A 24,123-nucleotide genomic window follows, 5' to 3' on the forward strand; every position below is an offset into this window, starting at 1 on the left:
TTTTGTTGTTGTTATTGCTGTACAAAGCCTAAAAGCCTTTGACCCCACAGAAACCCCATGCCAACAAAGTGGGGCTAACTCTAAAATTACATTAGAAGAGAACTTGTAAGAGCCCAATAACAGATTATACCAAATTTGGAAAGTAGATGTTTAAGGAAAAAGTTGTAACCATGAAGCTTTTCAACAATTGTAAGAGAAGTTATTGAAAATCACGAAAGATTGTAGCGGAGTGGTAAGTAACCATCAATCTTTAATAAGATGTCTCTGGTTCAAGTACTAATATGGAGCCGTCTTTAGTAAAAGCATTTACCCCCCCCCCAAGTGGAGCTTTTCGACGCAAATCTGAATTAGTCGAGCTCCAAAGAGGTATTGAACACCAGAAAAAAAAACCTAATTTTTTTTTTTTTGGGGAGGGGGGGGGGGACCTTAATTTTCAAAAGCAAAATTTTACGATGAAAAAATTGTATATTTGACTCGTTAATTGTTTTTTGAAAGATGTATCTATCAAAAGTTTTCCTGAATTTCTTAGAATTAGGCAATTCTTTCTTTAATTATTCTTAAGCTCAGTCGCATTTCAATGTTTAGTAGCTTTAAAAATATAAAAGAGAGAAAACGGCAAATAGAGTAATAGGAAAATAGAGTAATAAAGACAGAAATTGAAAGAGACCAGACACAAATAGGAAAATACAATAAAATAAAAACAGAAATTCCTTTTTTTTTTCATTTATTTTGTTTTAGTTACTTTTCTCGTTTCATTTATTATTTCCTTTTTGTTTTTTGTTTAGCTTCAGTTGGATAATGTTATAATATGGTTTCTAGCTATCATGGGTGGGATCTGCTATTCAAGAGTTTGTCTGATTCTTAGTTTAAATCTGAGAAAGGCATGCACTTTGTCTCTCTAGTATGTCTTGAATTTAATTAGAATATAGGATTTATTACATATATTATATATGAATTACGAGGCTATATTTTTCTGTATATATGTGCACAATTTATTTAAGTAAATTTAGAAGAAGAGATAAATCTCACACACCTGACTTGCAACATAATAGCCTAGATACCACTTTGCAAATTTATAGCCCAAAAATAATAGGTTAATTCCCGAAAGACAACTTATTTCACACATCCAACAGGATAAAAGAAAAATAAAAACTTGGTAAATAAATTGTAGACTCCCTCCAATGCGTACAAATCTTTTTTATACAGCGCATGCACGAAAAAGAAGAAGAGAAGGAAGTGTCAAACTTCCGTAAAGGCCTCTTACATACTAACAATCTATATACATCCTTATAAACTGAAAAAATATATATTTATACAAAATTATACACAAATATACATATTTATATACAATTATACAATACTGTATAACTTGTATAAACATGTATAATAGTGTATAAGAGGTGTTTGTATATTCATATACACTATTATATAGTGTTTATACAAACTGCTATATAGTTATGATTTTTATCCAAGCCTCGAGTTGTAGTAGAAGGTATTGGATGATTCAACTCGTCTATAGGTTAGCAATTTTGCGCAAACGATTCGGAATTCAATGCACAGATACGATACACCCAATTTCAGATTCAAGACTTCAAGGAGGACAACACACATATCACGGGAATCAATAACTTGGAAATTAAGGTTTCAAACTTCCCATTTAGCTTCCGAATCAATAACTTGGGAATCAATGATTTAGCTTCCGATCTTTTCTCCTTGGAGCTTGACCAGACATTGGAAATTAAGGTTTCAAACTGCAAAGAATCAGACCCAATTTCAAAAAAATTCAATATTCTTCTGCTTGCCACCATGGACGACGGAGTAGGTGCCCGAGCCTTCTTCGAGCCATTGATGGCAGAACTGCGTAGGGGGTAGGAGAGGGGGAATAGCGGGGGCTACGTTAAGAGAGGATGAGGGATCTATGTGGGTTGGAAAGAAAAAAAACGAGAGGCGATGAGAGAGAATTTTGTATCCTGGGAATGAAGAAAGAAGAAAATAATAAAAACTCTAAAAGTGTGTCTTTAATAATGGGCTAAATGCTGAAAAGTTTCTTTCAAGTTATGTACAACATGAGCTAAATAGGGTAAGAGCTTCAAATCTGGGTCATTTTCAGTTGGGCTGTTAGGCCAAGTGACAAGGGCCGTAATTCTTTCTTTATTTAAGTAAATTTAGAAGAAGAGATAAATCTAATTTTCTACAATTTTTTGGAAATTAATTTTTTTTACAATTTAAATCTTTTAACATTTTAATTCGTTTTAGCTTGTATCTTATTCTAGTTTCCCTCATTTATCTTTCCTTAGTTTCCAAGCAAAGAGATTTGGTTGTCAAACAGAACCTTTGGTCCATCCCCAACCAGCCTTTCCAAGAACAATTATGAAATACCCTTCACTTTATTCATTATCACAATCATTTGAGTTCTGATTACTTGTAGGTTTGGTGGCTTTTAATTTTTCGAATATTTAATAAAAAGAAAAAGATGTAAAAAAAAATCCTAATAAAAGAAGAATTATATTTTAAGAAAAATGAAACATGCATGACGAACTTTATGGTGTAACGAAGATGTAGGAAATACTGCTGGTCAACTGGCAAGGGAGTTTGTGTTGAAAGTGATAATGATTATTTTACCCTTAATTAAAGTTCTCAGATTCGAGCCCGAAAATAAAAAATATTATGATACGAAGCTTCCCCCTTTAAGTCTTACGCTTTTCGAATGCGAATTAGTCGAAGGCTCAAAGCACTAATGCGAGTTGTCCCTCTCGAGCTCTCCTCGAGGCTTGAAAGCTTATTTCATTCTTGTTCACCTTACCAGACACCGTTTAGAAAATTAAAAGAAACAAAAATTTGCTAGTTAGACGATCTTTTTTAATTTAATTTTTAATTATGTAAGAGTTCTCTCTTCTTTTTTTTCTTTTTTTGTTTATCCCATATATCATGAGTGATAGAGTGACAATCTGAAAAAACTGTATAAGCTACAATATTCATTGATGCCAACTCTCTCTATTATTTCTTTTATTTATTTGTATTGTTCAAGGGGTACACAGGGGCGTTGGACAGGAAAAGAACCCTAAAAAAATCTTCAGTATTTTGTCTGTATACTTCCTGTATTATTTTGACAATTTTTTATTTTAAAAAATCATATAATTAAAATAGTTTTTGTAATGATTAATGAATCAAAAAACTAAATTTCCGACAAAAGAGACGAATTTGACACCAAATTTGAAGTCCCACCAAAAAGGTGGAAAAGATTCGGACAACTTGTTAATTACCATATTTTATGTGAGTATCTTTTTTTGAAAAAACAAAAAAATCACTTAAATTTGTTGGCTCGTTGTCCTTTCAAGAATCTTTGACATAAGATTTATTTGATTAATTCATTAGATATATATGTGGCACTTTCCATCTCCTATGATTTATATTAAAACTTAAAGTAGTTATTAACTAGTTTAGTTTGAATGCGATATTTTTCCTAATAATGCCTTACGTAAGTTGTTCATGCATTTTCAGTTCTGTCTTACCAGAAAGACGTACGTCTTTTAATTATATATCTTAGGTGTGATAATATATTAGAAGTTTATCTTTTTTATAGTCATGATGTCGGACGTTTGCGCGTATATCGATTAATTTTTTATTTCCATGATGTTATTTGAGTGAACTTTAATAACGTTTTGTCATCTTTCTTTAGCAATAAGATAAGTATGTCTATAACAAATGAATTTTGAGTAGGACTTCTTTTCTTTTCCTTAGATTTAAAATTATATAAATTAATGGTATGTAAAAGAAACTTAATTAAATTCACTATCAACTTATTTGACTTGCATTTTTTATAGCAGTTAGTAATATTCTCAAGGAGGTTTTTCGCCCTAGTATCGATGTTTATGCCAGTTCTAGTACTTTTAATTATTTTGCATAATATTTGTATGAGACAAATATTATTGGATTTTATGGTCAGTGAGTATAGATGACTCAAATTTGAGACTAAAGTGTTATTTTATCGTTGCGTTATAACGGATCATTAATTAATATTATCTAGGTTACCAAATTTCACTTACTATAATTTATTTGTTGTTGTAAGACTTTTTAACGTGATACAATAGAAAATTTATACTTCCTCCGGTGACTTTAATTGATTTTTTGATTTTTTTTTGTGGTCCATAATATTTAATTTTTTCAGATATTAAGAAGGAATTAACGTCTTTTTTTTCAAAATTTTCCTTGGAGTAAAGAGTACAGGAGTATTTGATATATTTCCAATAAACAAATCAAGGCTAATATGGTCAATTTTATTACTAATTAATGCTAAAATGTGAATTTCTTATTATATATAAAAATAACCAAAAAATTAATTAAATTGGATCGAAAAAAATATCTCAATGCACAAAAGTTAAATTCTTTTTATTTAAAGCGCATTGCCCATCATACATCCATACAGACGTTAAAGTATTTAATGACCAAATACTAGCAATTTGAATGTTCCAAGTCTTAGAATACTACCCCTTATGTTTCATTTGTGTATATACTAGACAAAATTACTTGAATTTCTTGCAAGTTGCATCTATGAATGCATAACTGAGGGTAGGGGTGTTCATGGTTCGGTTTGGGTCGGTTTTTCTGTAAAAAGAAACCAAACTAAGTAAGTTGGTTTTTTAAATATTGGAACCAAGCCAAACCAATTAAGTCGATTTTTTATCGATTCGATTTTGTCGGTTTTTTCGGTTATTTACCATTTTTTTCTTAAATATGGACATATACTACCAAACACATATTCCGGCGACTACATTTTTAACGTAACACTATCAAATCAATTGCTCTTTGAGAAATCTATCATTTACCAAAATATATTGATGATAATTGAATAAATTAGTGGTGAATTATTTAAGTACTCAATTAAAAATCGATTATTTTTAACATGAAATAAAATTCTTGTATTTAGCAAAAAAAAAAACTACCAATCAAACTAGAATGTAAATGCAAATAATTAGATTATTATAATAGCAAAGAACTAGACTAAAAATACAAATGACTAATATGTACTCCCTTCGGTTCACAATAAGTGACCAATTTGTTTTTTCATTTTGGTTCAAAATAAGTGTTCAGTTATGTAATCAAGAAAAAATTCAATTTGTTTTTACAAATAACCCCTATGTACATATTCCTAAAAGGTTTTCGTACTTTAATCATTAAATGTTTAATTAGGGATAGTTTAATCATAGTATGTATTTTTATATAGAATTTAGTATTTTTTAATAAGCGTATTAAAAGCAAATTGATCATTTATTGTGAACTAGAGGGATTATTATAAAATTTGTGACTTCGAGTATCGTGATATTATTCAGGACGACTACGCCACGCATCACTTTCCACGCCTGCCACGTGTCATGATTGTAGTTCTCCAATAAAATATCAGTGTTAACAGGTTCAGGTACATCTTCAATGAGAAAACTAATAGACCATTTGGAGAAATTAAGCCACGACCATTGACCATTTGACCCTAACAATCTCATTGCACTCCACTATAAATCCTATCATCACACGGGCGGCTCAATAATGTTGGTGGCCTAAAGCGAATTTTATTAAGAAGGGTAAAACAATTTTTATATTTATTTATTTATAATTTTTTTTAAAAAACTTTTTGACATACATAATTCTTCTTTTTTATTTTTTATTTCATTATCATGTAACTCAATAAGATCGGAGACTTGTTCATTTTAAAAACACTTTCCTATACCTTTTTATTAAACTTTATCTATTGTTTGAAAGAAATTTATTAGCAATACCTTTTTGAGGTTGTATTAAAAAGTTACTCATATTTTATTGTTGGCATGTTTAAATTCTAATTTAAAAAAAAAATTAAACCTAATTCTGAAAGTTGATAACTTGATGATTAATTTCAAAATAAACTAATCCATGAGGGAGTTTCATTTCTTCAATTTGCTAATTTAAATGCTTGAAAACATGAGAAAGAATATGAAAATAAAGGTGCAATTCTAATTATACAAGATATATTTTTTGTTTGACAGAATATGCAAATGCATAGGAAGAAAAAAAAAACATGTACAAATATGAATTTGGAAGTCACGGCCTAGAAAAAATATGTGACTTGTTAAAAATTATATATTTCTTTACAGGTAGAAGCTCATTGCCCATGTCTCCTTCTTTAAGTTGTTTTTTTTCATATTCTTTTCACAAAGTATTAGTGATTTTTCTTACCAGATTCAATTTTTTTATGAAAATATTAAAAACATAAAAATAATTACTAATAATATTTGGGGGCTCCAATTTTTGAGGGGCCTAAAACAAGGGCCTCACTTGCTTGCACACAAGCAGCAACAAGCAGAAATATGGATAACTGTGTTTAGCATAAACACCATCTAGAATCAACATAAGTGCACTTATAAGATAAAAAGGCACAAATAATGAAAGAAAATATATTTTTTTTCTATCATGGTTCTTTGGTAGTGAAAACTGAGAGCACGTGAGAAAGAAGGGACAGAATGAGACTAACAAAAGTGAGAGGAGAACGAGAACAAGGGCGGCTCAGTAAAATTAGTGGTCTAAAGCCAAATTTTAGTAAGAGTTTTTTTTTTATTTTATATTTGGTTGGGATAAAATTGTAATATAACTAATCGCGGAATTAGTTATTCCGGGATTGTAATAATTTTTTATTCTTGTGGGAGAGTGAAATAACTAATCTTGAGATAATTAATCCTGAGATAACTTATATTTCAACCATTTGGTACGGGGGAAAAGTGGAATAAGTTGGGATAAAATGTGGTACTAAATTTATATTATAGAGATAAATTTATATTGTCAACCAAACATAGCGTAAACTTTGTCTCAAACTTAGTTTTGGATATCCCATCTTATTTCATTTTATCCTATCAAATTTGATATTATTTTATCGCAACTCCCAAGTGAAATAAATTAATCTAGAAATTATAATAATATGGAGATAATTTAATCCACGTACCAACCGGTAAGGTCACATCCCAGTTTAAAGTTTAGACCAATAAAAACCACTGGTAAATTCTTTGTACTGTTCGAAGGAGAAAAGAATGAAACTAATTGCCTGTGTAGCCAAACTTCTTTTTGGTCAAAAGTAATTTATTTTGGCCAAAATAATATTTTTTTAAAGTTAAGGTGTTTAACTAAACTTTTAGAAAAAAAAAAGTAATTTTGAGTAAAAGCAAAAATAACTTTTGAGAAGTAGAAAAAATAGTTTCTCTAGAAAAATACTTTAAAAAAATTTGATAAAAACACACTTAGAAGTATTTGTTAAAAGTTTAGCTAGACATTAATTGCTGTTCAAAAATAATTTTAAAATTAGTTAGCCAAATACAAATTACTTTTTGCCAAAAGTACTTTTAAAAAAAAAATCCATATAAGTTGATTTTAAATGTTTGGCCAAGGAGGCTATAAACAAATTTTACTGAATAGTTTGTGGCCAAACAGATATGCATCAATTTTTCTAATACAAATGTCAAATCCATTTTTAGCGGACCTTAAACAGAAGTTTATTCTAATTTAGCATAAAATTTCTCATCACATGAGGATGCTTTAGATATACTAAGGGATAAACTATTTCATGTTGATCAAGCCCAACTATGCCTTATAAAAAGGATAAAGCGGTCGTTGCAAATATAATCCGATTTACAAGTCCGGAGTCGAATTTCACAGAGAATTAAGGCTTAGCTACAGTTGTCCACTATCACCAAGAATACAAGCTTGAACAATTCCTAACTTATAGATATTAAGATTCTTGTGTTTAACTAACTAACTAACTAACTAATTAAAATAATAAATTAACACTAAAGATACTATAGGTTGGAGAAAAGATTAAGGAGGTCTAGAGTTATAATTTTCTCAATTGTCGGAATCCTTCCCGCTATGTCTTTTATAATTTCGTCTAAGTATTCTCTACCGATCATGAATGCTCTGCGTGTTGTAATTCTCTCCCGAGTAATTACGACAATTTACTAGACATACTCTCCCGAGTTACGCTAGCTGACTTTAATTACAGCTCACTTAGATCGCACCCAAGGTTTCGTTGTCCTTAATCCCACCTTTAAACCCTTGGTTATTGATTCCTCACATACGTCTGGAGTGATGTTGTTCAACAACTACCTAAATATGCACTCTCTCCCGAGTAATACATACTAAATATGCACAGCTAATTGAGGGCCCTTCAATCAACCACAAGAATAATATAGTTGAACAAATAGAGAAAATACTACGGCTCAATTATATAAAAACATAACAAGAATTTATCCTACAAAAGGCTCCATCAAAACCCTAGATAACAAATTACCTATTCATAATAGTATGTAAAACTACAATACTAAAAGTCATAACCAACAATGAAAAATAGGAAGAGGAAGGAAAAACTCGTAAAGAATTCCCCGCCTTGCACCTATTGTGTCTCTGCCTCCTTAGGTCGAATTTGTGTAAAAAATTGGTCTCCTCTCCTCCAAATACCGGTTTACCATCTATATATACCAAGTAGGGTCGGGCCCAAATAATTATACATTCTCCTACGCCAAAAAGGACAAGTTTCTAGGTCTGGACGTCCGCAGCCACGGTCCGGACGCGGTACTTTCCTAGTGTACTGCCTCAGTCCGCGTCAGGTCCGCGGTCGCGGTTTCGACCGCGTTTTTACCCTGTTCTGTTTGGAATTTGGAAAAATATAAAACATGAAAATTGTAGCTCTTTAAGTTAGCTTTCCAATCATATATTGTGGAGACAAAATGAAGTTCTGAGAAAAAAGTTATGTATATTTTACTAGACAATGCGCAATATACCTACTCGATTCTTCGTTTTGTTGCTCTATCATCAGTTAATCCCCGAATGCGATCCCAGCTTAATTCCTTAGGCTTTTACTCAGACTTCAAAACTCCAAATCACTTGAATTTATTTTATAATATCTACATAGCTTGGAATCACCCCTACAAGGCATAAAACACACAATTAGTGCAAGACACTAGCGATTAAAGCTCAAACTCAATTAAAGTGCAGTAAATTTGAGTGTAATAAGCGACTAAAATACGTAATTATAGCCTATCATCAATACCCCACACTTAAATTATTGCCCGTCCTCGAGCAATCAAACTACACTTTTTTTATAGACACGACCTTTTTAAGCAATTCTCCTAACTCATCACACCAAGAGTATTTAAAATAGACTAAGCACAAAAGCGTAACATCTTCACCTCAAGATTTGACTCACAAGTACCACGCATTATTCACAACTCACTCACTTATTCTAACATAGATGTCACTGACATTACCTTTCCTTCATGAATCAAGTGCCCTCATACAACAAAAGAGAGTAGTTCCACACAATAAAATTTAAGAATACTTAGGAACTCAAGATAGAAAGAATTCACCCACTCTCAGAAATAACATTCATATACCATAAAAGATGCACCATAGGCTTGCCCGTAGTGTACTACTCTACTACTCGAACTTATTCAGCCTAGGATCAAGTAGGACTTTATTTGATTGTAATGTAGGCTGCGGGACGGGTATGATACATTTAAATATAAGAGTGACTACACATCCCTAAGCATTTTAATACATATACTTTAACATTCAAACCCCATACTTATGTTAAACCAAAACTCCACCTTCACTTCAATGTATATTACCCCATTCTTCTTTAAGTACACTTACATCAAAAGCCACCACTTATCAAGGAATTTTTTTTTCTTCACAACAATCCAACTATTTTTTTTCTCAATTCAAGTGGCTCTTACTTTTTCAAAACAGTGCACCTTTCTCCTTATTTAATTAGTTCCACTCAAAAGTCAAACCAACAACCTCGCACGTTAACATTTACAAAGTTCATAAACAATTCAAGTGCTCATGAGAAGTTACAATGGTTCAAATAGATAGTTAATTCAAACAAATGAGTAAGGTTTGTAATGTGGTTGCCAAAGAATCAGGATTACAGGCTCAAAGGGGGTTAACTATGATACATAACAATTAGGCGGGTAAAATATACATATCTAGCTCAACAAATAAATACATATATCACTTTCAAGACTGAATAAAATTACTATTTCGCTTTGCAAATACACGGGGCAAGTTCTAAACATCAAATGCAATGCACTGAATAATACAAAACCTTACACACACATGGCACATAACTCACTCAGGATTGGATTCATAGACACTCTAGTCAAAGTAGTTAAGCAAAGTTAAGATTATACAATTTAAGGTACTTCTACAAGAGTCAAAAACTGTGCCTAAGCGTCACAGCCAAAGTAGTCACTATTCTCAAGGCATAACCAAGTCAAGAGATATTGGTTCAATTTAAAATACAACACAATAGCTCCTACTCCTAAAAAAAACTAACTACATCCAATTCAAACAAAACCCTTGGAAAAGAACCGTGGGTTAAAGAAAAACCAAGGGGTAATTGCTACACTACCTAACAAAAGAAAATCTTTTTTTTCTTTAGACTTAAATCCCTCGAGAAAATTGTCTAATAGATCCATCGTCGGGAAAAGTCCAATCTTTTTAAAAAATCATTATTTAATTAAACTAACACAGCTAAAGTAGCATGAAAAATCACCCAGACAATCTCCTCACTCCACACTTAAAATTGTGCATTGTCCCCAATACACATCATAACCATAAGAGGGTAAGACAAACTCACTGGTAGGCCAAATGCCGAAGCACTAGCAGTTCATAGGGTACTCACACTTCTCCCAGGCTTGGTCCTTCGTGCGGGTACCTCACACTTTGTTCCAACCATCTGATTTGCTGTTGCATCCTTCCAATAGCTTTGCTTTCCATGCTCCTAGAAAATTAAAAATCGGCACTACAAAAATAATACGATAAAAAAATTATCAAAGAAATAAAACAAAGCAGTAAAGCTAGGTTACCTCCCAACAAGCGCTTGATTTAACGTCGAGGCACGACGCGGATCACTTTTTGCTTCCACTTCGAACTTATAAATTGGACCCAAGTTTTGATTCTGCTCTATGATCATGCTCCTAGGGTGGTGGAACGAATCTGACTGGCCCAATAAAACAATGTAGTATTCTGCACTTCTTGGCCTTTAGATGAGATGCGTATTCCTGACTTTCTGGGAAGAAGCATTCCAGAATGTAGACATCTTGTTCCTTACTCCTTGACTCCTCAAGTTGCTCGGACGACTCTATTTCCATATCATCATCCAAATACAATGTGGAAAAATGCTTGGAGTGTGGACTAATGCGCTCAACTACATGAACATTGGGACTGTCTACATTCTCAACACTAATGACAATAGAGTCAACTAAATATGCATCATCAATATCCTTGGTTGACTCTAGTATCTCTTCTACAACATCGACATCCTCAAAATCTAGTGCAATTGATTGTTGGTGTTCTACTATGGCCTTCTCCTCTAGCTCATCCTCGTATTTTTTTAAATCCTCCAGAATAATGGCAATTTCTGCAGCCACTTCATACTCATATTGGCTACTATCCACAATATCAACTTGTTGCGCTTTACAAGGTTCAATTAATTTATTCGCTTGCGTCTCCAAGTTGTGAATAGTTGCCTCTTGCCTTTGTATCTGTCGTGGTTTCTCATCATATTGTTCCACGTGACACTTTAACATATCCATGGTCAGCTTTAACATATCTTCGATTTTCTTCAGGTCAGCTTCCCAAGGTTCTTTGATCCTATTAACTTCACCAGAAAAAGTAGAACCATCATAGTAAGGGGTTGGGGGAGGATAAGATATATAATCACAACCATGAAAGTGACCATCTTGACCACCACACATATCACACACATTCCACACATAAGATTGAGTTGGTGCACATAACTCGCTCTGGGAATATTTTGACAATTTTGCAATGGGTTTTTCCTCCATAATATGCATAAAGAGGATCAAAAGTAGAATTACCAACATCAAAATTCTCATAATTCCAAGATGCCACGTCTCTCAAGTCAAAAATAAAAATAAAAAAATCAAATACAAGAAAACAAAAATAAAAATTCAAACTTGCAACCTAGAAATATGTACACCTACAACTATACCGTTAGTTCCCCGGCAACGGCGCCAAAATTTGATCACGCCCAACTATGCCTTATAAAAAGGATAAAGCGGTCGTTGCAAATATAATCCGGTTTACAAGTCCGGAGTCGAATTCCACAGAGAACTAAGGCTTAGCTACAGTTGTTCACTATCACAAAGAATACAAGCTTGAACAATTCCTAACTTACAGATATTAAGATTCTTGTGTTTAACTAACTAACTAACAAATTAAAATATAAATTAACACTAAAGATACTACAGGTTGGAGAAAAGATTAAGGAGGTCTAGAGTTATGATTTTCTCAATTATCAGAATCCTTCCCGCTATGTCTTCTATAAGTTCACCTAAGTATTCTCTACCGATCATGAACGCTCTACGTGTTGTAATTCTCTCCCGAGTAATTACGACAATTTACTAGACATATTCTCCCGAGTTACGCTAGCTGGGTATAATTACAGCTCACTTAGATCGCACCCAAAGTTTCGTTATCCCTAATCCCACCTTTAAACCCTTGGTTATTGATTCTTCACATATGTCGGGAGTGATGTTGTTCAACAACTACCTAAATATGCACTCTCTTCCGAGTAATATATACTAAATAAGCACAGCTAATTGAGGGCCCTTAAATCAACAACAAGAATAATATAGTTGAACAAATAGAGAAAATACTACGGCTCAATTATATAAAAACATAACAAGAATTTATTCTATAAAAGGTTCCATCAAAACCCTAGATAACAAATTACCTATTCATAATAGTATGTAAAACTATAATACTAAGAGTCATAACCAACAATCAAAAATAGGAAGAGGAAGGAAAAATTCGTAGAAGAATTCCCCGCCTTGCTCCTACTGTGTCTCTGTCTCCTTAGGTCGAATTTGTGTCAAAAATTGGTCTCCTCTCCTCAAAATACCGTTTTTCCATCTATATATACTAAGTAGGGTCAGGCCCAAACAATTATACCTTCTCCTACGCCAAAAAGGACAAGTTTCCAGGCCTGGACGTCCGCGGCCGCGGTACTTTCCTAGTGCACTGCCTTAGTCCGCGTCAGGTCCGCGGTCGTGGTTTCAACTGCGTTTTTCACCCTGCTTTGTTTGGAATTTGGAAAAAATGTAAAACATGAAAGTTGTATCCCTTTGAGTTAGCTTTCCAACCATATATTGTGGAGACTAAATGGAGTTCTGAGAGAAACGTTATGTGTATTTTACTAGACAGTACGCAATATGCTTACTCGATTCTTCGTTTTGTTGCTCTATCATCCGTTTATTCCTGAGTACGATCCCGACTTAATTCCTTGGGCTTTTACTCAGACTTCAAAGCTCCAAATCACTTGAATTCAATCCATAACATCTACATAGCTCGGGATCACCCCTACAAGGCATAAAACACACAATTAGTGCAAGACACTAGCGATTAAAGCTCAAACCCAATTAAAGTGTAGTAAATTCGAGTGTAATAAGCGACTAAAATACGTAATTATAGCCTATCATCACATGTATAATTTGATTTTATGAGGTAGTTTGAATTTTCGAGAATGGTAGATTTTGAGAAGTTAGGACGGCAACTCTTCAACATGTTTTTGCTGCTACTTCAAATTAAAGAAAAGAAAATTGAAAATTGTTACTAAAACATTTATGATTAGTACATAATATAATATCCAAAAATTGTAAAGTAAAAGAAACTAGTGAACAAATTAGCTGTTAGAATCAGGGGTTAAGCATACCTGCCATGTGGGGTACATCTTCCATTATTGCACTAACCAAACTAAACCACTCCCTACTCTATTCTTTATTATTTTTTGTAGTACTATACAATCACTAGTAATCATCAATACATAGTTGAGATCTCTCCATTTTTAATAAGACGCCTCGAATTAATTTTTTTCAATAGACCGTTTTATTCTTTTCTTTTTTGTAAGTCTATACAATGCGAATTTAAATTAATTGATTAATGGCCCCGTAGTGGACATGATATTGAAAATGGGGATGAGATAATTTGGATATGTGAAGAGGAGATGCCCAGATGCTCCAACGAGAAGGCGTGAGAGGTTGGCCATGGTAGGTTTGAGGAGAGGTAGGGGTAGGCCAAAGAATTATCGGAAGAGATGATAAGGCAGGACATGACACATGTGCAACTTACGGAGGACATGACCCTTCCTAAGAGAGTATGAAGGTCGAGAATTAGGGTAGAATGTATAGTCGAGCTTTTCTTTTTAATACCTATGGCAGATTTTCTTACACTTAGAACTCTATTACCACCGACAGTCTCTTTTTTTCCGGTTATCTTATTATCATGTTGTTGTTACTATTTTTTCTTTTAATGACTTTTCCCTTACCGTATTTCTTTTACTGTGATGTGACGATACTTTTTCTGAGCCGAGAATTTATCAAAAGTCTCTGTCTATGGCTCTATGCACACATTACCGATGTACAATCATGCCTCTCTATAACAACCTTCATATATGACAGTCACTCACTATAAAAGCCAAGTTTTTTTTTGGAACCGATTTTTATGTTATGTTATAATATATATTTTTTATAACAACACTTGATCACTATAAAAATTAAAAAATATCAAAATAAATAAAGGTGTTATAGAGAAGTTTAACTCTAATGGACTTTAAATATCACATGATTAAACTAAGAAAATACACATCACTAGTATTCCTACTATTAATAAATTATTTTTGGTTTGAAAGAAAATGGAAAGGTGAGGTGTGACAATCAAATCCAGCACATGCAAACGAGAGTATATAGTCAGCAATCGTAGGCCGCCCCACACACAACTATTCAACTCCTAGCTAGAAGCTGCCAATCAATCAATTGATGATATCATGAATTTCAACAAATTCCTTCTCCTTTCCTAACTTACTTACCTCTTTCCTAAGTCATTTCTCCTTTTCATTCTTTCATACTATTAATACCACACCCTTTTTCTCCTCCTCATTTTTTTTTCTGTGAATTCAGATCTATTTTCTCACTTCTCTGGTCTACACTTTCAAGTCTGAACCATGGGTGGTGACAACACTGAGAAGGTAATGCTAGTCTTTTTTATCATTGCTGTTTTCTTTTTTCTTAGCCGATGCTAACTTGTTTGAGACTGAAAAAGCGTATGTAGCTCAGGGGCGGATTTAGGGGCGGAAGGGAGTTCACCCGAATTTTCTTTGCCGAAAAATTACATTGTATATATAAGGCAAAATCTATTTTTTTACCTCTATATAATATGTTTTGAATGCCCTTGACACAATCCAAAATTGTAGTTTAGTGGTCAAGAGAATTTAAAATCTTTTTTAGGTCGCTGGTTCAATTCTCACTAGCTCTGCATCCGCCACTGTTGGTAGGTGGCATTTTAAGTCCGCCGTCAAATCTCAGGGCTCGTAATTGTTGTTGTGTTTTTTTTCCCCCTTATAATACAAAAAAAAGGGGATCATTATTACATGTTCAATAGCTCAATATCATTTGGATCCACCTTTTAAAGTCTCTAGCGTTAATTTTCATATTTTCCTTAATGAATGACACTGATTTTTTTTTATTTTGGTCTCTTAACAGACCACCAAAATGGTGCTTAAGGTTGATCTTCAGTGCCCTTGTTGCTACAAGAAAGCCAAGAAAGTTCTCTGCAAAATGCCCCGTAAGTCTTTATTTTCCTTCATGACCCCCCCCCCCCTCTTTTCTTTCATACTCTTAGAGCTGACATGATAGAGATTAGAATTCAGTTTAGGTTTATAACTTATATATAGTGATTGTGTAAAGAAATATAATACTATGATTTGTTGTAGCAGATAATCTAGCTTATTTGTAAATATTTTTTATTGACCTAATAGTGTAAAAACTTCGTTTGATTTTTTTGAGGTACATATTTGATGTTAAAATGGTTTAAATTGCAGAAGTTAGAGACCAAGTGTATGATGAGAAAGCCAATACTGTCACCATCACTGTGGTATGTTGCAGTCCAGAAAAAATTCGCGACAAATTGTGTTATAAAGGAGGAAAAGCAATCAAGAGCATTGAGATCAAAGAGCCTGCAAAGACCAAAGCTCCTGAAAAGCCCAAGGAACCTGAGAAACCCAAAGGGCCTGAAAAGCCCAAGGAGCCTGAAAAGCCCAAAGACAAGCCCAAGGATCCTGAGAAAGGTAAGACTGTCACCTTTGAAAAGCCCAAGGAACCCGAGAAGCCCAAGGACAAAACAAAAGAGCCCGAGAAGCCCAAGGACAAAGCAAAAGATACCGAGAAGCCCAAACAAGAAAAGCCGACCATAATTGACAAGCCAAAACAAAAAGAGCCCGAAAAGCCCAAAGACGGTCATGCAGCTGCAATGGTGGCAATGCCGTGGGTATCAGAGCCGGTGATGATGATGCCGGTCCAAGGATACCCACAAGCAGCAGCACATGGATGCGGTTGTGGGCAATGTTATTACACCGGAGGCCCGTGTTATCAGTACTACGGAACTCCGGTGCCACAAGCCCCAACCCCATATTACGGTAACTACTCGTATGGATATGGGCCTGGCCCTGGCCCATCTGGCTACGGAAAGGGCCCTTACGTTAACAGTGAATACTTTAGTGAAGAAAATGCTACAGGTTGCACAATTATGTAATGTGACCCAATCATTGTGGGCCTACTTTGTACTTTCTTTATTGGGCTTCTAAATGTGTCCAAAACAAAGTTTTGGGTCCATGTGAATGCCTTTTCTCTGTATTATTATTGTATTCATTAATTTCACATACGATGTACAAGGTATAGTTTTCTTTTAAAGAAAAAAGTGCAGAAAGAGAATAATAAGTAGGTGACCAAACGGCTTAACTGTCTAGTTATATAAATCTTCTATTATTGCCCTATTTTAAATATTACTTTGTGATAGTATAATAAATCTTCTATAATTAATTTCTTTATTTTCCACTTTGTTTGTTCTCTATGAATGTATTTGTGTTGTTTCTATTGTTGTAGGTGATGAGCAAATGTAGGCTTATGCGCCACAAATAAGGAACATAGGCGCAATTTCGCTTCCATATCTCATTTAGTAAATTCTTTATTAATGAACATAATGGCCCTTCTATTGTTTCAATAGAGAGAAGATCCTATAATTAGTTTTTCGAGAAATTTCCAAACAAACAATTTCACCACCAAAATGAGCCAAGTAGCTATCTTCCCCAAGGTTGCCAATTGAGTTCCCTTTATCAGAATGTTGCATTGCGCATAAGTGATCTTTTTTTTTATGTATATATATATATACTAATGTTAGTGAGAAATGAAATTAAAAATTTTCTTTTGTAGGTTATTGGTTCGACTTCCAACTATAATATTTTAGCATTTTTTTGAATCCCGTTGTCTCCAATTCTGTCTTCACCCTTGCAGTTACTAGTACTTCTCTTGAATGTGAGTGAATAATGGAGTGATAGCCTAGCCGTGAGCATCCTTTACCTTTAACAGAAAAAAAAAATAGAGGTTCGAATCACCAAAAGAGCAATGCAGAAAATAATCAATATAGACCCTTAGCGATCTAGGTACAGTTTATCTCCCTCATCTTTGGCACCGACCTTGAGTTGACATTGTGTGACTATTGCATTCTCATTAGGTAAAACATACAGAAAATGATGCAGGCTCTGACTTAGGAAAGGCTTATTGGAGTATTATATATATATATATATATACAACTCTTATTTGGTAAAAGTCAACCTAAAAGAGTTCCTTAAAATAGCTCAAGAGCTTCTTTATGAGTTCTTTTTCCATATAATACTTCACTCTTTCTTTTTCTTGAAATTAAAATATGCATGATTGCAGAATTTTAAATAATAAACGTTGCTTTTGCTAGAAAAAAAAAAAGGGAAGGTCTTAAAGGTGGCATGCACGTTTCTTTGTCTTGGACATGGTATTAATTAGGGGGGCAATTTGATCACAGACTCATTTGACCCACCCAACTCTTCCAAGGTTGGGTTGGTCATTGATCCGACCATTTGTTGAATTTAGCCTATCTTCATATAACTCATTTCAACCCATCAAAATTTGGGCTTATTTTTAGTCCAAATTCAGCCATGAATAACTATGCTAAATTATTTTAAAAGTAATTTTTTTATTTGATATTTTATATATGATTATTACAAAATAAAAAAAAACTTATTTGATAATTAAATAATTCATAAGAAAATAATACATGTTAATTAAAGCTTGATAAGAGTTGGACAGATTGGGCTATTACCCAAATTTTAGCCCAACTTGACTCAGTCCATCTCAACCCAAGTTATTTTTGGGCGAGTCATTGACCCGCTCGTTTATTGACTCAACCCGTTTTCACCCGCCCAAAATCATCCCAAACCACCCATTTAACACCTCTAGTATCAATATTGCTGTAGCAGCACTATAAATAGAGATGGTTTAGGTCATAAATCATAACTTTTCCTTGCAATTAATCATGGGGAATTGTATTGATACATTATTTTCTTCATCTCTAAATCAAGAAAATGAAGATGTAAAAGATTTAGCCAATGAACAAAAGCTAAGATCTGATAAAGAGATGTATTATGTTATTCAACATTTCAACCAGCAATTCCATTCACCTAGATGTCTATCTAATGACATGAGTGATAATAGTTGCAAGAACCAGAGAATCAAGATTGTCCTGACAAAACAACAGTTAGAGCTGCTTGTGAATAATGTAAAACAGCTCCAATGTGGACAAATCCCAATTCAATCTTTAAGAGTAAGAGATGATTGTAAAAGGTGGAAGCCTTCTTTAGCTACTATTCCAGAGTTATAGAGTTTTTCTTTTTACAACCATCTGGTATCCGAAATCTACTAGCCCGGCTAATTTAAGGGGAAAGTTCTATTTCTTATTTCACGGAGTGAACTCGAGACCACTGGTTAAGGATGGAAGGATCATGTCGATCCCACCACATCCCTGACTAGTGGAGTTATAGAGTTTTTTTTCTGACTAGTGGAGTTATAGAGTTTTTTTTTTTTGTCAACCATCTGGCATCCGGAATTTACTAGCCCGACTATTTAAGGGGAAAGTTCTATTTACCAGGAATTTTCTAATTCAGGGCTTGAACTCGAGACCTCCGGTTAAGATGGAAGGATCATGTCGATCCCACCACATCCCTGACTAGTAGGTTATAGAGTTGTTATAACAAGAAGATGAGAGCTGCTTCTTTTTTCCCTTTTATTATAGGTGCAAAGTTGACTAAGTTCTGTTTCTTGATTTCGCCACATTATTTTGGAAAGGGAGAAGTCTGGAATGGAGATCATTTTTAATATGATGACATAATTGTATAGTTATTGGAGAAAATATGTGTTGCGCGGACTCTTCAAAATGCTGCCGCAATAGTGTTGCCGTATCGGATCCTCAAAAAATACTCTATTTTGGAGGATCCGACATGCATTTAGAGACATTTTCGGGGAGTCCGAACAACGTAGGAGAAAACAAGAAGCACTCTGCTGTAGGGGTTGTGGGTATTAACAAAAAAGATCAAACTTTCAATTATTCTTATTCATCTGAATCTAAAGCTGAAAATAACTGTACAAGGACCTGGACAATGGGGGAAAAGTAAGAAACCAAAACAAAAGAATTACCATCTAGTTGTGACAGAGTTAGTCACTCACTCTACAAATTACAAATGAATTTTGGATCTTTATTCCTGTGATTACTGTCACCTTTTTCTATATACAATAAATGCAAGAGTCAAGACTGATGAACCAAGATCACTTTTTCTGCTTTTTTACATGAATCTTCAAGATGTTTTCACTGACCTTGTTGCTTAACTTTTCTTTTTCTTGCTTCGACTTCTATAGCTTTTGACAGCGTCTCGATTTTCTTAGTTAGCATCTGAAAACACCAAACAGATTGATAAATGATAAAAGGAAGATGATAAAGTGTGTGTAAGGACTTTATGATAAAAAAATGCAAGAGAGTTTTGTTTATGGTAAGACTTCACCTTAATTTCTTCATCTTTAGTATTCAAAGCAGATACCTTTGTCTCACAAAATTTCCTCAAACAGATAACCTCTTTCTGTAGCCTGTCATACAAAAAACCTGATACTATATCATCGTTATCGCTCTCCATGCTTCGACTAGTCTTGTTTTCTTCTTCGTCATCTCCTGGATTCTTGATTTTCTGTGTGTGTGTGATTTCTTTGCTATTCATTTCTGCATTTTCTTTTCCAACACTCTCAACGTTCTTATCTCGAGAATCCCATAAGCTCTTCTTTTTCAGACCAATGACTTGCTTCATTTCTCCAGAAGTATCATCGCTTCTTTGATCCGTATTTTCCTGCTTAGTGATTCGGCTAATGGTGGATACCCTTGGTTGTGATGTCGATCTCTTCTTTACTCCGGTATTGTTTGACAGAACACCAAAAAAATGTTTGGTCTTTTGAATTTTTGTGGATCCATGGTTTCTATTGGGATTGACAGAGACGTTGAACGCTTGTTTCAAGCCTTCTTCGAGTGTCTTGAGTCTCAGTTTCAGCTTATCCTATAGCAAAACATTGACAGAATGAGGATAAAACACATCAGGTTAATTTCAATGAATAAGCTCACCTTTAGTTGTGCTTCTGCCTTGGCTGTTCTCTCTGATATAGTTAATTTGTCTTTCAGTCGTTGCATCTCAGCCTGCAATGCCAAGGCGAAAACTATTTCAAGAAATGTAATAGATGAGTTTTAAATGTTATTCATTTGCATTTGGATGTTATGGTTTAATGACCTGCAACAGCCTTCTCTCTTCTAGCCACTGTTTTACAGGCATAACTTTGTCATTCTCATCTTTCCATTCGTTTGCCACGACAGTTGCTACTCGGTTTGCTGAAACCTTAACTCTTGCTAGTTCCCTTTCCAATGTCCTCTTTTCCTCCTACAAGTTTGAAAAAAACTCATGTCTTATGATCTATAACTGAGTCGACGAGTTGTATTACCAAATATGTGTGCATGTTTTTTACTTGTAATTCAGAAATTTGTCGTTTGTAGTCGCGAAGTCTATTAGCTGCTGCTCCTCCAGCAAGAATTGCCTCCTCAAGCTCTATAATGGTTTGGCTAAGTTTTTCCACCTCAAGAATCTTTTGACGGTTCGTCTTATCAAGTATTTTGGTTTCCTCCTGAATAGAGAAATTCATGTTAGGCCATATACCAATCTGGTTTTTACAAAATGGAATTGGTTAAAATTCCTACCTGGAAGATTTCAATCTGTCTTCTAAGCTCAAAGTTCTGATTTTGAATCTCCTCTACTATTAATGCCCTTTCTAAAGCACTTTTTAGTATCATTTCTGCTTCAAGCAAAGCTGCTTCTTTCGACTTAGTGTGTCGATCCAATGACCTTTTATCCTCCTGTAATGCTGCAATCTGAAAAAGGGATAGAGAAAAAAAGTTATTGCCACCAAAAAATTGAAGAAAATGAAGTACCTGGAGATGTGGCGGAGCCAGGAATTTCAGTAAGGAGATTCAAAATATAAAGAAGTAAATATACGAACAAGTCTAGGGAATTCAACATTTAATATATATACATAAAAATCTATTTTGCCAAAGTATATATAATGTAATTTTCAGGCGAAAGGGGTTCAGCCCTGGCTACGCCCATGCCTGGAATGAGTTTATCATTTTAAAGTACCTCATTCTTATACATCTTAATCTCTGCCTCGAGAGGAGCAATAATGGACTCGAGGGGAGGTGCATCATCGTCTTTCTGATCTGCATATACTCTTCTAAGTGTTGCTTCAGCAGCATATTGTGCAGCCAGTGCTTCTTTCTTCTCATTAGCGAGTCGTTTGATATCAAGATTCTGCAGTTGCAGTTATAGCCAATAATTTGTATGCCCTTTTACGTAAGGAAATGGTTGCTTTTGAATAGCACGCGATTCAAAAACAATTAAATGTCATACCTTTTGTTCAAGAAGCATTTCGTTGATTTTCAGCTTTCCCTCCAATCTCTGAAATTCATTTCCAAGCTGTAGAAAATAGGAATTGGATTATCAATACAATATAGTAATAGCTCAAGAATAACAAGTAAATGCATTTTTATGAAGGTCTTCTTTTAAGAGTACCTCTTCAAGAGCCTTGTCTTTGAGCACTTCTGTTGCTTTCAGAGCCTTAATTTCACTTTGAGCTGCTCCTAGTTCGCGATCCTTCTCTAACGAAATTCACATCAAGAATTGAAATTCAATAACTAAATTTTGCTCTTATATCAGTGCAGTGAAGGAGAGCCTTGGCATAACTGGTAAAGTTGCTGCTATGTGACCAGGAGGTCACAGGTTCGAGCCGTGGAAATAACCTCTTGCAGAAATGTAGGGTAAGGTACAATAGACTCTTGTGGTCCAGCCCTTCCCCAGACCACGCGCATAGCGGGAGCTTAGTGCACCGAGCTGCCCTTTCTATTAGTGCAGTGTGTTATAGGCAAACTTTTATGCAGTGGAAATTAGAGGTTTAAGGCTATACTAGTAACTGTCTAAAAACTGCAGATCATTGAATTATTGTTTGGCCTATGCTAAGACAAGCTGGACAGACAGAACCACAACAAACTTAGACAACTACCCAACTCTTGGATTGTTTTATGTAGTTGTCATTGGTTCAAAATCTTGAATGTCTGTGCTCTAACATGAAAATCAAATAATCAACAGCATGAAAACATAAACTTGTGAACTCCACTAGCAACTATTGTTACTCACCAACACAACTATGAACGTGAAATTTGATAACATACATCACTAAAGCATAAAGGGGAGCCTTGACACAACGGTAAAAGTTGCCGCCATGTGACCAGGAGGTCAGAGTTTAAACAGCGGAAAAACCTCTTAAAGAAATGCAAGGTAAGACTACGTACATAAGACCCAATGAAGTTCGACCCATCCCGTACCCTCGCATAGCAGGAGCTTAGTGCACCAGGCTACCCTTTTTATTCATCACTGAAGCATGTTAGATTATGAGAAAAGAAGATTCTTCAAAATGAACAGTAAGTAAGACAATATAGCAACTTCTAACACTTCTATTGAAGGCACAATTCTGTCATAGCAATAGGAATACATACACCAGCTAGCATCAAAGGACAGCCCGGTGCACTAAGCTCCCGCTATGCACGGGGTTCGGGGAAGAGCCATACCACAAGGGTCTATTGTACACAGCCTTACCCTGCAATTCTGCAAGAGGCTGTTTCCACGGCTCGAACCCATGACCTCCTGGTCGCATGGCAACAACATTACGCCAAAGCTCCCTTTCATGCACCAGATAGCATCATAATCAAGAAACACAGAAAGTGAAAACTAAAAGTAGTTTTTAACCTTTGAGTTGGTTCTGCAAATTATTGATTTCCAAAATAACAGGATCAGGATGAGCTAGAAAAAATTCTTCAATCCCAAGTTCATATATTCCTGACATTTCTTTCTTTCTTTTTCTCTTCTGTTGCTATAACTTTTAACTATAGTGCTAAGAAAGAAGCAATGACTATGATAATATTTAAGTAGTGAATGAGAAACTTGTGTAATTATAGCTATTTAAAGAGTCCATTACTTATAAATAAATTGAGAGGATGGACTTAACCTTCTTTTGAAGCAAACCTCAGAAAATAACAAATCAAAACCAGCTTAGCTGTTTTTAATTCCCTCCATTTTTATTATTAATATCTTATATTTTTTTTAAATATAATATTTCCATTTATTTGAAACTTTAATGCAATTCCACATTCTTTTTCCTAGTTTAACTACTCAACTTTAAAAAAGATAGTAATGATTATATGGAACAAAATCTTTATATGCTTCACACTCTTCTTTTGTGCTTACTAATTTGTATGGTTTAGCTGTAACATATTCTTGAAATTTGTCTTTAGTGGAACAAAATTATAAAGAAATAATTAAAAAAATGTGAGTACAAGAAATATTAATATAAAAAATAAGTGAAATTAGACTAAACCAGACAAATTCTAGGGAATAAAGGCTAAGTTGTCCTACACTTATCTGGACTTTGCTTTTTGAAGCTTTCCTTAAGCAGAAAAGTGGTGGTAGGTAATCAAGTTTCATTTCTAAAATAGAGCTCTTTTCTTTTTTCTATTTTGTTCCTATTTCCTTTTAGGGAAAGAGATTTTTTTTTGGTTTAACCATCTTGTATGCGGAACCTATTAGTCTGA

At 34.2% G+C, this 24,123-nt stretch overlaps 2 protein-coding genes across 3 annotated transcripts; one reads left to right on the plus strand and one right to left on the minus strand.

Annotated features, from left to right (window-relative positions):
• Window positions 1–14,806: 14,806 nt before the first annotated feature.
• Window positions 14,807–16,918, plus strand: LOC104242511 (uncharacterized). Its single transcript, XM_009797581.2, has 3 exons — window positions 14,807–15,061; window positions 15,576–15,657; window positions 15,914–16,918. Exons 1-3 carry the CDS (start codon window positions 15,038–15,040, stop codon window positions 16,621–16,623), a joined length of 816 nt encoding a protein of 271 aa, XP_009795883.1. The 5' UTR covers window positions 14,807–15,037; the 3' UTR covers window positions 16,624–16,918.
• Window positions 16,919–19,475: 2,557 nt separating this feature from the next.
• LOC104242512 (microtubule-associated protein 70-5-like) lies at window positions 19,476–23,468 on the minus strand. Of its 2 annotated transcripts, none has more exons than XM_009797582.2 (10): window positions 23,282–23,468; window positions 22,052–22,137; window positions 21,890–21,955; window positions 21,620–21,790; window positions 21,184–21,354; window positions 20,955–21,110; window positions 20,723–20,869; window positions 20,560–20,631; window positions 19,955–20,494; window positions 19,476–19,845 (listed from the first exon to the last, which is right to left on the minus strand). In XM_009797582.2, the coding sequence occupies exons 1-10, from the start codon at window positions 23,376–23,378 to the stop codon at window positions 19,762–19,764; spliced, it is 1,590 nt and encodes a 529-aa protein (XP_009795884.1). In that variant the 5' UTR covers window positions 23,379–23,468; the 3' UTR covers window positions 19,476–19,761. The 2 variants fall into 2 exon arrangements, with proteins under 2 accessions (XP_009795884.1, XP_070027843.1); XM_070171742.1 differs by lacking the exon at window positions 23,282–23,468 and adding an exon at window positions 22,828–23,240.
• Window positions 23,469–24,123: the final 655 nt, after the last annotated feature.

The sequence above is a fragment of the Nicotiana sylvestris genome, chromosome 4 (assembly GCF_000393655.2).
Source record: "Nicotiana sylvestris chromosome 4, ASM39365v2, whole genome shotgun sequence".
Taxonomy (NCBI): domain Eukaryota; kingdom Viridiplantae; phylum Streptophyta; class Magnoliopsida; order Solanales; family Solanaceae; genus Nicotiana; species Nicotiana sylvestris.

Coding starts and splice junctions, on each gene's coding strand:
- LOC104242511 (XM_009797581.2), top strand. CDS start 15,038: ATGGGTGGTGACAACACTGAGAAG. Junction 15,062..15,575: donor GTGGTGACAACACTGAGAAG/GTAATGCTAGTC, acceptor GTCTCTTAACAG/ACCACCAAAATGGTGCTTAA. Junction 15,658..15,913: donor AGTTCTCTGCAAAATGCCCC/GTAAGTCTTTAT, acceptor TTTAAATTGCAG/AAGTTAGAGACCAAGTGTAT.
- LOC104242512 (XM_009797582.2), bottom strand. CDS start 23,378: ATGTCAGGAATATATGAACTTGGGATTGAAGAATTTTTTCTAGCTCAT. Junction 21,791..21,889: donor AAATGCTTCTTGAACAAAAG/GTATGACATTTA, acceptor CTGCAACTGCAG/AATCTTGATATCAAACGACT. Junction 19,846..19,954: donor CTAAAGATGAAGAAATTAAG/GTGAAGTCTTAC, acceptor TGGTGTTTTCAG/ATGCTAACTAAGAAAATCGA.